The sequence below is a fragment of the Tachysurus vachellii genome, chromosome 3 (genome assembly GCF_030014155.1).
Source record: "Tachysurus vachellii isolate PV-2020 chromosome 3, HZAU_Pvac_v1, whole genome shotgun sequence".
Classification (NCBI taxonomy): Eukaryota; Metazoa; Chordata; class Actinopteri; order Siluriformes; family Bagridae; genus Tachysurus; species Tachysurus vachellii.
This window is the reverse complement of record NC_083462.1, coordinates 4,755,338-4,772,756: the sequence shown is the minus strand read 5'-3', so window position 1 is coordinate 4,772,756 and position 17,419 is coordinate 4,755,338. Positions and strand designations below refer to the sequence as shown.

The window sequence follows — 17,419 nt, the reverse complement described above, 5'->3', positions numbered from 1 at the left end:
ACTCACTACACTACCCATGATGTATAAACTCACTACACTCACTTACTAAATATATTTACCCATGATGTATAAACTCACTACACTACCCCTAAACTCACTACACTACCCATGATGTATAAACTCACTACACTACCCCTAAACTCACTACACTACCCATGATGTATAAACTCACTACACTACCCCTAAACTCACTACACTACCCATGATGTATAAACTCACTACACTACCCCTAAACTCACTACACTACCCATGATGTATAAACTCACTACACTACCCATGATGTATAAACTCACTACACTACCCCTAAACTCACTACACTACCCATGATGTATAAACTCACTACACTACCCATGATGTATAAACTCACTACACTACCCATGATGTATAAACTCACTACACTACCCCTAAACTCACTACACTACCCATGATGTATAAACTCACTACACTACCCATGATGTATAAACTCACTACACTACCCATGATGTATAAACTCACTACACTACCCCTAAGCTCACTACACTACCCATAATGCATTAGGGCATTTATCCAGGCAGGCTATTGCTCTACAGCCTGACTGCTCACGCTTGTCCAATTAAAGTTGGCTTGTCCTTTTTATTGTCCAATAGAAGTTCTGTTGCTATCACAGCTCATATTTTTAGCTTTGCACACCACAGTGCAGCCTCTCATACAGAAATATCAGCTCGCCATAGAAAGTAGGAGCAACTATACAATACAATACAATACAATACAATATAATATAATAATGATATATCATATAATTATTAACCATGTGGACTTGAATGTAGCTTCTTATGAAACATAATAAAAAATATAAAAATACTTTTATCGTTCTTTATTTAAGAATTAATATGCATTTAAATACTCAAGATCGTTTTGATCTTCAATAACTATTTTTCACATGTTTTAGTACTGTATAATTATTGTTGTTATTTTTATTCATTTTATTCTACTTTTTTGTTTTACCTGTAATATTAAACATAAAACACATACATGAACAATTAAATAAACAAACAAATACACAACAATAAATACACAGAGATAGATAAATAAATAAGGAAGCAAATACATAAATACATAAACAAAAAAAACAAATTTATAAACATGGAAGAAGAAGATGATGATGATGATGATGATGATGATGAAGATGAAGATGAAGATGAAGATGATGATGATGATGATGTAGATGATGATGATGATGATGAAGAAGAAGAAGAAGAATGGATGCAAAAGTACACCGTTTTTTTAACTTTAACTTTAAATGTATTTTTTTATCTATTGCACCATTGTTTATTATCGGTGTTAATAACAACACACATTATTAATGTTAGTCTTATAGTTTGTGTGTTTTATTGGGTTGTGGATTGATACCATAAATGGTTGGTAAAGTAGTTCCGGCCTGGTGACGTCACGGGCTGTAGGCGTGTCCAGGAACGTGGTCAGTATAAATGCGCGAGGTTGACAAACACCAAAGTTTCCGTGAGCCGCTATGGAGCGTCTCCGGCGTCCAAACTAAGCGCTTTATAACCTCCTATTCATGTGCACTTTTATCTTTTTATAAGCTCACTATCTTCTCTTATTTCAGTGCGTGTTTCACAGGAACTGCAGGGATAATAAGATAAAGCATAATAATATTAAACCTAATAATAATAACAATAACAATCACTCTGGTAAGTAAATCTGTTATTTTTTTATTATTATATATAATGACCTTATTATCTACTGCTTATGTCATTAATGTGTCAACTTTGTCTTATAACCGAGTCAATGTTCCCTTATGTGAGTTTTATCTCTGATTTTATTTACATTATTGAATGAATCGATTCATTTCTCTGTCGTCCATTTTAATGTTTGGGGTTTGTATTTAAAGCCAAGGGGATTTTTATATATCAGAAATAAATCTCAGCTTCGTCTAGATGCGTTTTATTCATTATTGTTGAAATAACGCGTGGGTTAATCTTTAAGTGTTGTGTTATTCATTTCTATTTTGTGTGTGTGTGTGTGTGTGTGTGTGTGTGTGTGTGTGTGTGTGTGTGTGTGTGTGTGTGTGTGTGTGTGTTTTATTATATATTAAGTGTTAAACCCTACAGGATTTACATCAGCACCTGTGACACTTGAGATCATTTATGTTCTTTAGAAAATCTCATGTATTTCAAATCAACCACTTCGTGGAAATATCATGATTATAATCTGCTCTTATAGTGAAATTTAAAACGTTTGGTGTTTTCCTTGTGCTTGCATTTTAAAATGGGCATCTTTTTTGCTGTGTGTGTACTGTGTGTGTACTGTGTGTGTACTGTGTGTGTACTGTGTGTGTACTGTGTGTGTACTGTGTGTGTACTGTGTGTGTACTGTGTGTGTACTGTGTGTGTACTGTGTGTGTGTATATACACATACGTATATATGTGTTTATTAGTGTGTGTGTGTGTGTGTATTAATGTGTATATATTATAGTGTGTGTGTGGTTTTTTTTTTTTATATTATAGTATGTATGTGTGTGTGTGTGTGTGTGTGTGTGTGTGTGTGTGTGTGATCTATTATAGTATGCATGTGTATATATTTGTGTGTGTGTGTGTGTGTGTGTGTGTATGTATATATTTGTGTGTGTGTGTGTGAGATCTATTATAGTATGCATGTGTATATATTTGTGTGTGTGTGTGTATGTATGTATATATTTGTGTGTGTGTGTTTCCAGCTGGATAAACAAAGCTAATGTAAACCAAACCCCTGCTGATGGACACTCAATAACACTCCCACCCTCCCACACAGTTTGCCCTCATTTCTGTATGAATATTTCTGACAAAATGAGTGAAGTTGTGCAGGTTAATGTGTGGTATTAAAAACAGGTGAAGTTTGTGTACGTTTCACTCACTTTATTTTGTCAGGGCAGTTTTGCATCGCATGACATTGAGTGACATTGAATATTACAGCTGAGCGTCTTAAAGTCCGAGCTCCTTATAGTTTATTTTCACTACACGTTACAGATCAACACCAATCAGGACACAATAGCTTTATAAACTCAGGGAGGTTTTACAGAAGGAAACGCAGCTCATTTACACCTTTAGCCTGCTAGCAAAGTCTCATGACCTGATCTGACGTCCTGAACACGTGTGGTCACACGACACGCACACGTTTTAACGTTTAAACCTTACACACTGCGGTTTAAAAACATTCAGTCGGTCACTTTGCAGAATTCACCCGAGTCTGTTTTGATAAAGCGGAGGCGGATACGCACGGTTATGACGTCACAGCGCGGGGGCTGATGGGGGATGTAGTTTCAGCAGGAGGCGGCCATCTTGATCAAGTTTTGAGGGTTTTTGTTTTGTTTTCGTTTTTTTTTAATGAAATTCGACCAATCCCATTGACGTAAAGGATAAACGGTGTCCCTGCACTGTGTTATTATTTATTTTATCTGTAAACAAGTGTTGCCAGTGTATTTTACAAAATAATCTACTTATCTAGTGCAGCCTCGCTACAAACCAGCTGCCAAAACACAGGAGGAGTTGTGGTCAAACTGGTACATTTACATGACCCCTTTTATCCAGAGTGACCTTGCGTTTTATTTCAATTTATATACATCTGAGTAATTAAGGGTTAAGGGCTTTGCTCAGGGGCCCAACAGTGGCAGCTTGGTCGATGTGGGATTCGAACTCATGACCTTCCGGTCAGTAGTCTGACACCTTAACCACTATTTTACCACATCCCCACAATCTTTCCCAGTTTGTAAGGTATTTTCCAGCTCTCGCGCTTTCATACTTTTGAGTTGTTTCCCTACTCCGTAGTCCAGGAAGTAAAGCTTATTTACAATACTTTTACAGTCAGATGAAGACATCTTTGTGCTGATCTTGGCACACACACACGTATAGTTTCAGAGGTGGGAGGTTTTACTGGTAGGTTATAAATGAGAAACCAGAGAAGAAACTTCTTCGGTTGTCTGGAGGTTTTTTATTTGTTTTCCTGAATTTGAATGTGCTTCAGAGGCGGTTGTCGAGTGAGACACCTTCACACACACGTTTGAAACCAAGTCCAGCTTAATACAAAAAAAACAGTCCTTTTTATTTATATTTGAGATTCGATGCACTAGTTTTTCATGTCAACTGAGACTGCATTCATTTATGTGTTTTCTTGCAATAAAGCATTTAAATAGTGAAGTGGTTTATTGGATATTCAGATTATCAATATGCAACCGCTGTTTACGTTCATATAAACTTAATAAAGAGCCGAAATAAGTCATGTTTGATATTTGAATTCAGTTAATGTGGCTTGTTTTTGGACCAAGTTGCATGTGTTCCTTCTGTCTATACCAGGGGTCGGCAACCTTAAACACACAGCCATTTGGACCAGTTTCCCACAGGAAAAAAAACACAGGGAGCCACAAAACCCATTTGACATCTAAAATGAAGATAACAGCCGCATATGTTTTTTTTTTTTTTTTTTTTTACCTTTTATGGAAAGTACTGTATATAAAAAAAACTGTAGCGTGTTGCATTTATGAAATCAATGAACTACTACAGAGTAAATGACATTTTATTTTGAACAGTTTGAACTAACCTTAACAAAGACGCTGGGTTGAAGGTTACTTTCAAATAAAATGTTCAATGTCTAATCGAGTCCTCTTCGTATTCATGACATCAAAATTTTAACTTGCCGGCTGCAGCGAACCAAAACTGCGTCTGTTTGTGTCGGATTTCGCAAGTTGGCAGTTATGATGCATATTTTGAGCGACACATTTTTTTTTAAAAACTAACTAAAATTTCAATTAAATATTTCTTTTCCAAATTCTACAGGAGCATAGCAGAGGGATGAAATGGCCACTTGTGGCTCTGGAGCCGCTGGTTGCCGACCCCTGGTCTAGAGGGTTAATTTCAGTTTAACTTTGAACGATCGTCTTAATTGCCGACGAGGCTCAAGATGACTAGCTCACTTAGCATTCTACACCTGTAGCTAGTTAACGGTCAGTAATGTGCTCTCAGCAGTTTACATTATCTGGATTCTGGATTTTCAGGTATATGGTGAGCCACACTTCTATCATGCTTTTTGGCTTGCTTTGTCTGTACTCTAGCTGCTGCCAGCCAGCAGGAGTAGTTGAGGGATTTGAGATTACTGCCTCAGCCATAACATCTGTTTAAATGCACACTCTTGTACCATCTTTCCCCAGTGTTTGGTGTCTGAATGGTAATTTATTTTCTTGCATTCTTTTCAGATTGGAGACTGTGGGTTTCGTGAGACGTCTAGGCTTTCAGTAAGCCCAGTGTGTTGTAGCAGGTCAGAAATTTGTGCCTGGGACCAATCGCATCTGGACCTCTCCTCCGGAACAATTTTTTTCAGATGTACATGCTACCAGATTGGACAAGAATTCTTACCCCCTGTGCATCTTGAAGTGATGTGGAAACTGTTGTAGGCCTGTTCTGGCCTGAGAGATTCAGGACTTGAGTGTTGTGATCTGAACCCTTTAAGTCTCTCTACAGCCATGCATTTAGAGGTGAAAGTTGCACTGAACTTCATAGTGTCCTACTTGTACAACAAACTACCGCGGCGAAGAGCAGACCTGTTTGGTGAGGAGCTGGAACGCATCCTGGTGTCACGTTTCGAAGGTCACTGGTACCCGGAGGCTCCGTTGCGTGGTTCTGCCTTCCGCTGCCTTCATCTTGGAGTTCCTGGGGACCCCGTGGTGGACTTGGCAGCCCGAAGGAGTGGCTTGGACATGGAGGAAGTTCGTGCCAACGTCCCTCCAGAACTCAGCATCTGGATCGACCCTTATGAAGTGTCCTATCAGATTGGTGAGAAAGGGGCCGTGAAGGTTCTCTACATGGAGGATCCTCCAGGCTTGGGAGGTGAAGCTGAAGTATCAGAATGTTTAGGAGGGCTTTGTAAAGGAGAGATGGAACTAGAAGATGGGAAGAATTTAGGCTTCAACCCAGATGCTCAGGTCTTCGTGCCCATCGGTGGCCAGGCATCACCGGTCATGCTTCAGTCACACTCTAATTCACCCACACCGCTCTGTCAAGGTCTGTTCATCTATGCAGGCTCCAGTACTCCAACAGATCCCACTGTGCACTCAAACACCTCCTCTCCATCTCCACCAAGTATAGGGATGCCCTACCCTCACCCGGCTGCCCAACCTGGCTCCCGTCCTGCTCTGCAACAAATCACCTTCACCACAGCCACTTTTGCTGCCACCAAGTTTGGCTCCACAAAGATGAAGAAATGCATGGGATCTGGTGTGGTGGGTGGATCTGCCAGCACCGGTGCTCCTCAGCAGCGGATGGTGAACCATTCCCCCACCTCAATGTCCTCTATTTCACCACCTGGACTGGTGAATCACAAGCCCCTGTCCCTCTCCATGCATTCCCTGGCTGGTCCAGTTTCCAGCCAGCTCTCACCCAATGCCAAAGAGTTCATCTACCCCGCCTCCCAGGGGCCTCTTTGTTTTGAAACCGAGGCTCCGCACTTGACACATGCTGGTCCATTCCAGGCACAGCTTCCAGGTCCTGCTCATGCACATACCACTTTTGATCCATTCTCTACCACACCGCCACCAGGCCATGCTTTGGGTGTCGTGGGAGGCAGCAGTGGAATTTCCTTCATGGAGGGTCTGGGGGGCTACAACCTGCAGTACTCCAGCCAAGCTTTCCAACCTGTTGTATTGGCCAACTAAATGCTGAAAAAGCTTAAGATGTCTTCTGGGAATTTTTTAAATGAGTTTTTTTTTCACCAGTTGTTACTAATAACGTAAAGTTGCGGTGTTACGACTACTACAAACACTGAATAATTTATTTATTTATTTTTTCCTTCCTCATAGATTTTCGTTCATATTCAAGGGTAATTATTTTCCTTTCTCCCAAGACGATGGGGAAATATCCAGCCTCCTGCTGCACAGACGTTTTACAACGAATGCTAATTTGATCTGGGTGTTTTTTTTTTTTTTTTTTTTTTTTTCACCAAGGTACCGTTCTCTGTAGCCTGGTTGAGCAGCACGAGCTTGTTCCAATACAGCTCCTTTCATGCTGTGGGGGGTGGGGGGGGGAGCTTCATGCTCCAGTTTAACGTCACCAAGAGCAAATAGAAGGTTCAGGAACGGAGAGCATTTGGGACTTTGTTATAAATCGTCTAGTCGAGTCTCACTGTTGGGGGGGGTGGGGGGGGTGGGGGGGCTGGGGGTTTAGGTGGGTTGTGCAGACTCAATCTTGCACTGTGTGGGGTTTTCTTTTCTTATTTGTTCTGTGGTTTATAAGTAAACCGTCAGGACACAATGCACAATGTGGGTATCGGGTCTTGTTTTCGAGTCGTACGGGGTTGTGCTTTAAAGCTGTGAAACTGTTCAGGAAGATTGTCTTCATATACAAAAGCCATAATATGGTTCACTGCTTTGGGGGGTGTTAACGGTAGTTAATGGAGCGATGACTGACTGACTGTTCGTGTTGGGCTCCAGGAGGAATACGGTGCCAGTGGTGCATGAAGGTAAGGGCAGAACCGGGGTGGATGGGTAGCAGGATAGCGGAAAGGTTTGTGATAAACGATGCGGCTTTGAGGAGGAAGGAGGGACGGGAACGTGCAAACGGGCAGCTATAACCTTTGTCGAGGATCGCCGAGCTCGGTGTCCTTCAGATTTTGGAGCTGGGTTCTGGGACTATGAATGTGAATCTAATTTCTTTATCTTTAAAGGTGTAGACGTTCTACATATTAGACACAAAGGTCATGGAACATCTTTTGAGAACAGATGGTTTATGCTCTGTATTACTTTTTAATAGTCAATCAATCAAACTCTTGTGATCGAGAAGACGGTAGGTATAATTCTGCCTCGATCGAAAGACTCCTTGAGATTTCTCCCTAGATATTTCCTGAAGCTGTAATGACCAAACCTTCTACACCGCGTTCCTCACGTCGCGACGTCCGTTCGTTCGGTGTCCACCGTTTTGGGTGGATTAGTTTATTTTTCTTTTCTTTTAGTGGGAAGGTCCAGAGGTTTGTCATTATGGCTGGTTTAAAACTGGATGTATATTTTTTACATTGATTTGTAATTTATTTACGATTTTTCTATATATATATTTTTTTTTTTCCTGTGCATTTTTTCAAGAGAGAATCTAAAGGCATTTGTAAGAGATTCTATACAGTGTGTGTACAGTGTATATATACTATTGTGTATATATTTCTTATGTTAAAATGTCCTTTATTTAGTTTCTTATGTGATGAGGTTATTTTTCCAGGAATAACTATAATTAATTAATGAGAAATTATATATAATTATATATGACGTTTCATATAATATGCAAGTTGAAACTAATAAAGTGTGTTTAACAGAGTCTTGTGTATTTTACCTGTCGATGGTGTGTGTTTTGTCGTCTCTCTTTAGGGATCGGCAGGATTTTAATAATGACCGCTGTCTGGTTTAAGAGGGATTTCTTGACCAGTTTGTCTACTCGGATTCCTTTCGTTAGTTTCCGCCGTAAGCAGATTCAAAATCAAATATTTTCTGGGCTCTTGCCTGCTCCCTCATTACTCCCAGATGGCTGAGTATGACTGCCAAATGTTAGCAGCTATTCCAAGAAAGCATTTCTTTTTTATTTATTTATTTTTTACCCCTCCGTGATGTTAAGCCTTGCTAAACCGAGGTATTGCATCCTGGTTACCTCAATGTTCAGGCCAGATGTAAGCTGCCTGAGTGACTCGTATCAAATCTCCGCCAAATCCCTGTATGGTTGCTTCCTCTCTCATTACATCACCAGAATTTATTTATTTATTTTCTTCAAATCCTCAATTCAAAGCTCTCATCTCTCCCGTCCAACAAATTAAACTAAACCGTACCTAATGACGTCAGAGATGGAATTGTAAGACGTCTTACTTTTGACTAAAGCTGGTTTTAGACGGTCAGATTTTTCTGAGAGGATTTATTTCTTCACACTAGTTCTCTACGATCCCGGTAAAATCTGGACGTAATTCTACGACCGGCTGCGTGCTAGCGTACGCTTATGTCACGTTATATGGTGACGAGCCTCCGGCTGTAGACCTGTGAGATTTTCCAGACTGAACCTCACTGTGTTTGCATGCCGTAGAGCAGCAGTGTCCGATCCTATCCACAAAGGGCCGGTGTGGAGAAGACCGGACACCGCTGCCGTAGACGCTACCGTACGTGTAGCTGACTGCTGAGCTTTGTGTAATTGGCTGCGTTCTTCTATCCGTGGCCTTCAGACGTGCATCATAACAGAATTAAATGAAACCTTTCTCACGCTGCCGGAACTTTTGTTTGCTTGTCTTTTGATCTCAAATGGCACTAAATCGCAGTGTGATCTTAAGACCACTGATTTGGACTTTGCACTAAATCACAGTGTGATCTTAAGACCACTGATTTGGACTTTGCACTAAATCACAGTGTGATCTTAAGACCACTGATTTGGACTCTTTCGATCTCCAGGGTTTTTTTTTTTTTCTGTAGTATTTCATGAACAGTTTGGGTTGTTGATCTGGGCAGATTCTTTGGAAAGTACTGCAGGAAAAGGTCATATTGATATATTCGCTCATTCGCGCTCTCGCTCATTCGCTCTCGCTCATTCGCTCTCGTGCTCTCTTGTTCTAGGAACCTGGTCCTTATTAACATCCTCAGTTACCCATGTTTTTAGATAACGATACCTGTATCATCACCAGTAAGAAGTGCAGAGGGGAAAAAATAAATAAATCTAAGCATCTTAAGCATTTGTTAAAAATCCACCAGCAGCTACAAACCCAGGTAAAGTATAAATCCCCCAAAAGTGGGACATGAATAAATAAACGGTCTTGTTGCACTTTCTGCTTAAGGATAAATTGTATTTCCAGCAGTCGTGGGGCTCGTGTTAGAAAAGGGTTAATAGAGGATGGAAACCGTTCTAAACAGAGGAAGCTTCTGGAACGACAGAGAGAGAGAGAAAGTGTGTGCTGGCCAGGGATCTGATCCTGGCCAAGAGCAGTGGTAGATCTCTGCTTCTCTGTAGTATGTGGTGATCTTCCCTGCTGTCTTTCCACCTGCCACTTCCTGTAGATGAGCTGTGGGGAGAAAGTGTGTGTGTGTGTTTGCACCTTAAATGTGTCTATAACACCGAGGTGCAGATGATAGAGTACAGACCAACCGTGCTGTGAGCGTCCTGATCCGAGGGCGCGGCCTTCTTTCAGTGATGTCTAGATAAATATTTGCGTTCGAGGACTATTTACATTCTCCAGAAGTTTATGCAAATCTTTTGTGTGTGTGTGTGTGTGTGTGTACTAGTGCTGAGTTGCCCTTTGAAGCACCTTACAGTTGAAACAGAGGAGATCACGAAGGTTAGGTCTCAGTGCTGGTGCGTCATGTGTTTTATTTAAAGCGGCTCACTGTCAGGGTTCAAATCTTCCCAATATATAAAATGCCACATGATGATGTGTTCAACATTGAAGACGAACAACTCTGAATCATTGACTCAGGAGTCACTTACGTAGAGCAAAGAGACTGAATAAATTTGCGTTCGTTAGGAAGAGTGTTTGCATGTTTGGGGATTTGTTTAATTAGGTTTAATTACAGCTGAGAAATTTAAAGCATAAGGAGTATTTATTTGTTTATTTTAATTGCAGCGAGTTTTCTCTGTGACGTCAGTCTCGTGCTTCTAAACCTCCTGTATCTTGTTTTTCACTTTGAAGCAGAAGAAAATGATTTTATATGTGAAGTTTAACAGCGATAAAGGTTGATAAATGGATTGAAATAATGACGTTCGATCATTTTGACACTTTTGGTCTGTATTTTGTCCTGAAATGTTTCATTTCTTTTTGGGCAATTTCATGTTTCCTCTTGTCCTTTTTTTTTTAAATAAAGACTTTGTAATAAAATTTGAGCAAAAGCATGAGAAATAAAGTGAGCTGTTTCTGCTTTCTTTACTGTGTGGGAAGTTTGTTTTATCTGCTTCATAAAGAATAAACACTCAGGAACGAGCAGTTTTGTAGCTGTTTGTTTGATGTGTACTAGATAGTGTGTGTGTGTGTGTACTAGATGAGTGAGTGTGTGTATTAGTGAGTGTACTAGAAAGTGAGTGTGTGTGTGTACTAGATAGTGAGTGTGTGTACTAGATAGTGAGTGTGTGTACTAGATAGTGAGTGAGTGTGTGTACTAGATAGTGAGTGAGTGAGTGTACTAGATAGTGAGTGAGTGTGTGTACTAGATAGTGAGTGAGTGAGTGTACTAGATAGTGAGTGAGTGTGTGTACTAGATAGTGAGTGAGTGAGTGTACTAGATAGTGAGTGAGTGTACTAGATAGTGAGTGAGTGTGTGTACTAGTGAGTGAGTGTGTGTGTACCAGATAGTGAGTGAGTGAGTGTACTAGATAGTGAGTGAGTGTACTAGATAGTGAGTGAGTGAGTGAGTGTGTGTACTAGATAGTGAGTGAGTGTGTGTGTGTATTAGTGAGTGTACTAGAGAGTGAGTGTGTGTGTGTACTAGATAGTGAGTGTGTGTACTAGATAGTGAGTGAGTGAGTGTACTAGATAGTGAGTGTGCTAGATAGTGAGTGAGTGTGTGTACTAGATAGTGAGTGAGTGAGTGTACTAGATAGTGAGTGAGTGAGTGTGTGTACTAGTGAGTGAGTGTGTGTGTACTAGTGAGTGAGTGTGTGTGTACCAGATAGTGAGTGAGTGAGTGTACTAGATAGTGAGTGAGTGTACTAGATAGTGAGTGAGTGAGTGTGTGTGTGTACTAGATAGTGAGTGAGTGTGTGTACTAGATAGTGAGTGAGTGAGTGAGTGTGTGTGTACTAGATAGTGAGTGAGTAAGTGTACTAGATAGTGAGTGTGCTAGATAGTGAGTGAGTGAGTGTGCTAGATAGTGAGTGAGTGTGTGTACTAGATAGTGAGTGAGTGAGTGTACTAGATAGTGAGTGAGTGTGTGTACTAGTGAGTGAGTGTGTGTGTACTAGATAGTGAGTGTGTGTGTACCAGATAGTGAGTGAGTGAGTGAGTGTGTGTGTGTACTAGATAGTGAGTGAGTGAGTGAGTGAGTGAGTGTGTGTGTACTAGATAGTGAGTGAGTAAGTGTACTAGATAGTGAGTGTGCTAGATAGTGAGTGAGTGTGCAAGATAGTGAGTGAGTGTGTGTACTAGATAGTGAGTGAGTGAGTGAGTGTACTAGATAGTGAGTGTACTTGATTTGAATTGTTATATTCTATACCATTGTTGATTTTTATAGTGTTGGTCCTTGTTGTTCTCTCAGCTGATTAATCAGGAGTAGTTTCAGTCTACCTTAAGGTGTGAATTGGGGGCAGGGCTTACCTATTTAAATTGAAGGTGAACCAGCCTACTCTTCAGTGTGCTTTAACTCTCTTCATTTGAATATATTGTCTTCTGGTAAAGTAGGTTCCTGACTTTTGTATACTATCTGCTTAACTCACTTTGTTCTAGAGTAGTGTGATTTGAATTGTTATATTCTATACCATTGTTGATTTTTATAGTGTTGGTCCTTGTTGTTCTCTCAGCTGATTAATCAGGAGTAGTTTCAGTCTACCTTAAGGTGTGAATTGGGGGCAGGGCTTACCTATTTAAATTGAAGGTGAACCAGCCTACTCTTCAGTGTGCTTTAACTCTCTTCATTTGAATATATTGTCTTCTGGTAAAGTAGGTTCCTGACTTTTGTATACTATCTGCTTAACTCACTTTGTTCTAGAGTAGTGTGATTTGAATTGTTATATTCTATACCATTGTTGATTTTTATAGTGTTGGTCCTTGTTGTTCTCTCAGCTGATTAATCAGGAGTAGTTTCAGTCTACCTTAAGGTGTGAATTGGGGGCAGGGCTTACCTATTTAAATTGAAGGTGAACCAGCCTACTCTTCAGTGTGCTTTAACTCTCTTCATTTGAATATATTGTCTTCTGGTAAAGTAGGTTCCTGACTTTTGTATACTATCTGCTTAACTCACTTTGTTCTAGAGTAGTGTGATTTGAATTGTTATATTCTATACCATTGTTGATTTTTATAGTGTTGGTCCTTGTTGTTCTCTCAGCTGATTAATCAGGAGTAGTTTCAGTCTACCTTAAGGTGTGAATTGGGGGCAGGGCTTACCTATTTAAATTGAAGGTGAACCAGCCTACTCTTCAGTGTGCTTTAACTCTCTTCATTTGAATATATTGTCTTCTGGTAAAGTAGGTTCCTGACTTTTGTATACTATCTGCTTAACTCACTTTGTTCTAGAGTAGTGTGATTTGAATTGTTATATTCTATACCATTGTTGATTTTTATAGTGTTGGTCCTTGTTGTTCTCTCAGCTGATTAATCAGGAGTAGTTTCAGTCTACCTTAAGGTGTGAATTGGGGGCAGGGCTTACCTATTTAAATTGAAGGTTCTCCGCTACAGACGCTAGCGTCTGTAGCGGTTTGTAAGTATCTCTCTCTCTCTCTCTCTCTCTCTCTCTCTCTCTCTCTCTCATTGTAAACTTTGTGTCTAATACTGTTTTGCTATATTCTACCATACCTTAATTCTCACTCTTGACTGCAAATATGTGCCTTAAACCCATCTCTATACTCAATTCCTACACTCGCAGACACTCTCGTCCACAGAGCAGAGGTCACAATCCCAGTAACCTCATCTACCCTCCTCTGTTGTGTAAGTCTCAAACAGTGGTGGTAGGTGGGCTCTGGAATTGCCAGTCTGCTGTGAAAAAAGCTGATTTTATCTCTGCTTTAACTTCCCATTACTCCTTTGATTTTCTTGCGCTAACAGAGACCTGGATATCCCCACGGAACACTGCTACACCAGCTGCTTTATCCTCTGCCCATGCTTTCTCTCACTCACCACGAGAAACAGGCAGGGGTGGTGGTACAGGTTTATTGCTGTCAAAGAAATGGTGCTTTACACCTCTCCTCTTGTCTCATTTAACCATCTCCTCTTTTGAATTCCATGCCATTTCAGTTACCTCTCCAATTAACCTTGTTATCATTGTTGTTTACCGCCCTCCTGGTCCCCTAGGTGACTTCTTGGAAGAAATGGACACAATGCTTAGTGTTTTCCCTTCTGATAGCTCCCCCCTGACAGTGCTTGGTGACTTCAACCTCCCCTCTGACAAGCTACATTCTTCTTCCCTCCTGTCTCTTCTTGACTCATTCACACTCTCACTCAACAGCTACATCCCCACACACAAAGGAGGCAATGTGCTGGACCTGGTTTTCACCCGTCCTTCTCCAGCTACAGACGTGACTGCTACCCCACTACACGTCTCTGATCATCACCTGGTATCCTTTACCATCACTCTCCCTACCCTACCTAAAACTACCTCTCACCCCCTCGCTCTTACCCGCCGCAACCTTTACTCTGTCTCCCCTTCTTCTGTAGCTTCTGGCACTCTTTCTTCCCTTCCTGATCCTGAGTCTTTCTCCTCACTGCCCTTGGACTCGGCCACAGATACTTTCCTCTCATCTCTTTCCTCAACTATGGACTTCCTCTGCCCTATGTCCACTAAACCCAAGAAAACTTCTTGTTCTGTTCCTTGGCTTTCAGATATGCTGCGCAACAATCGAAGAGAGCTAAGATCATCAGAGAGAAAGTGGAAGAAATCACAACTTGATGCAGATCTTGATTCTTACCGAACACTCATGGCCAAGTTCTCCTCAGATGTGACTTCTGCCAAGACTTCCTTCTACAAGGAAAAGCTTGAAGCTTCCTCACATGACCCTCGGAAATTCCACAACATCATCTCTTCTCTGCTCAACCCCCCGGCTCCACCTTCTTCATCCTCCCTGACTGCAGAAGACTTTGCTTCTTTCTACCAGGAGAAGATTGAGGAAATCTGCCGGACCTTCACTTCAGCCCCGACTGCACTTACATCTCAGAGTATGGACTCCCCTACACCTTTGTTGTCACATTTCTCAACTGTAACAGCAGAAGAGATTCTAAAACTCATCCAGTCTTGCAATCCTACCACCTGCCCATTGGATCCACTCCCTTCCACTTTGCTGCAGACCATCTCGCAAGACCTTCTGCCCTTCATTACAACTATCACCAATAGATCCATAGCATCTGGTCAGGTACCAACTACCTTCAAGAGAGCAAGGGTTATTCCCATCCTGAAGAAACCTGCTCTGGATCCATCAGACATCAGTAACTACAGACCGGTATCACTTCTCTCGTTTCTTTCAAAAATTCTTGAACGCATTGTCTTTAATCAACTGTCTGTCTATCTCTCACAGAACAACCTCCAAGACCCCAACCAGTCTGGCTTTAAAGCAGCTCATTCCACAGAGACAGCCCTTTTAGATGTCTCTGAGAAACTACATGCTGCTAGATCAGCCAATCTCTCATCCGTCCTTATCCTCCTTGACCTTTCAGCAGCGTTTGATACGGTCAACCATAAGACTCTCTTAGCCACCCTCAGGAGTCTTGGGATATGCGGATCAGCTTGGGAATGGTTCGCTTCCTACCTGGAAGGACGCTCATATCAGGTAACATGGAGGGGAGTGACATCTGCTCCACGCAGACACTCCACTGGCGTCCCACAAGGCTCAGTACTTGGTCCTCTTCTTTTCTCCCTGTATACTCACTCTCTTGGTGAAGTTATTTCCTCACATGGGTTCTCTTACCACTGCTATGCTGATGATACACAACTTATCTTCTCTTTCCCACCCGCAGATGCCACAGCTTCTGACCGGATCTCTGCATGTCTGGCAGAAATTTCATCATGGATGACTGCTCATCAGTTAAAGCTTAATCCTAGCAAAACTGAGCTGCTCTTCATCCCAGGTGATTCATCCCCAGGTCATGATCTTGCTATATCCTTACACAACGATCTGATCTCCCCGTCAGCCACAGCTCGCAACCTTGGGGTAACCATGGACAATCAACTGTCCTTTTCCTCTCATGTTGCTAATGTGACTCGCTCATGTCGGTTTCTTCTCTACAACATTAGAAGGATTCGACCATTTCTGTCCACACAGGCTGCTCAGGTACTTGTTCAGTCTCTTGTCATTTCTAGACTGGATTACTGCAATGCACTGCTGGCAGGTCTACCTATGAACGCAATCCGTCCTCTGCAAATGATCCAAAATGCAGCTGCCCGGCTTGTTTTCAACCTGCCAAAGTTCTCTCATACCACCCCGCTGCTGCGATCCCTCCACTGGCTTCCGGTAGCTGCACGCATCAGATTCAAAACACTGATGCTGGCCTACAAAGCCAAAAATGGACCAGCTCCCTCTTACCTCAAAGCCCTCATCACTCCTCGCACTGCACCCCGCACCCTCCGATCTACCAGCACTGCTCGACTGGTTCCACCATCTCTCAGGGTAAGAGGCAAGTATACTACAAGACTCTTCTCTGTACTGGCACCAAGGTGGTGGAACGAACTTCCCCTAGAGGTCCGGACAGCTGAGTCACTGGCTATTTTCAAGCGGCGGTTGAAGACCTACTTATTCAGGAAACACTTCAACTAGCACTTCTTTCATTATCTTTTGCATTTTTAAAAAAAAAAACAAAAAAAAAAACAAAAAACACACACCTTTGACACTTTCATTGTAACTTTGAACAAATGTTTTAAACTCATGGTATCTTAAGTATGTAACTTAGTGATCCAGCATTAATGTATTCAATGTTAGAGATTTAAGCACTTATGTACGTCGCTCTGGATAAGGGCGTCTGCCAAATGCTGTAAATGTAAATGTAGATAGTGAGTGTGTGTACTAGATAGTGTGTGTACCAGATAGTGAGTGAGTGAGTGTACTAGATAGTGAGTGAGTGTACTAGATAGTGAGTGAGTGTGTTTGTGTACTAGATAGTGAGTGAGTGAGTGTGTGTACTAGATAGTGAGTGAGTGAGTGTGTGTACTAGATAGTGAGTAAGTGTACTAGATAGTGAGTGTGCTAGATAGTGAGTGAGTGAGTGTGCTAGATAGTGAGTGTGTGTGTACCAGATAGTGAGTGAGTGAGTGAGTGTACTAGATAGTGAGTAAGTGTACTAGATAGTGAGTGTGCTAGATAGTGAGTGAGTGAGTGTGCTAGATAGTGAGTGTGTGTGTACCAGATAGTGAGTGAGTGAGTGAGTGTACTAGATAGTGAGTAAGTGTACTAGATATGTAAGTGTACAGTTACACGATTTGAGATGTCCAGAAAATGCAGTTCAGTGGAATAAGAGAAAATGTGTGTATGTGGTTTATGTTCTGTAGAAGCTACCCTGTGTGTGTGTGTGTGTGTGTGTGTGTGTGTGTGTGTGTGTAGATGGTTCTGTCCTTCACCCCTCTCTCACACACTCCTTCCTTCTTAGTCGTCTGTATAATAATCCCTCTTTCCGCATACTCTCTTACCTTCCTCTGTGTAATAACATCTCTCTCTCTCAGTAAGTTATTACTCCTCCTGTCCCTCTATCTATCCTCCCAGCCTCCTTTCCTGTTGTTTCCCTCATCAATCTTTCCACTGTCTCTTTTCACCCCTCATCTCTC

At 41.5% G+C, this 17,419-nt stretch overlaps 1 protein-coding gene across 2 annotated transcripts; it reads left to right on the top strand.

Moving 5' to 3' along the window:
• The first annotated feature begins 1,508 nt into the window (after window positions 1-1,508).
• Window positions 1,509-7,104, top strand: LOC132842648 (protein Tob2). 2 transcript variants are annotated; one of them, XM_060865436.1, is made up of 2 exons: window positions 1,509-1,688; window positions 5,222-7,104. In XM_060865436.1, exon 2 carries the CDS (start codon window positions 5,489-5,491, stop codon window positions 6,674-6,676), a length of 1,188 nt encoding a protein of 395 aa, XP_060721419.1. In that variant the 5' UTR covers window positions 1,509-1,688; window positions 5,222-5,488; the 3' UTR covers window positions 6,677-7,104. The 2 variants fall into 2 exon arrangements, with proteins under 2 accessions (XP_060721419.1, XP_060721420.1); XM_060865437.1 differs by lacking the exon at window positions 1,509-1,688 and adding an exon at window positions 5,014-5,030.
• The last annotated feature ends 10,315 nt before the right edge of the window (window positions 7,105-17,419 follow it).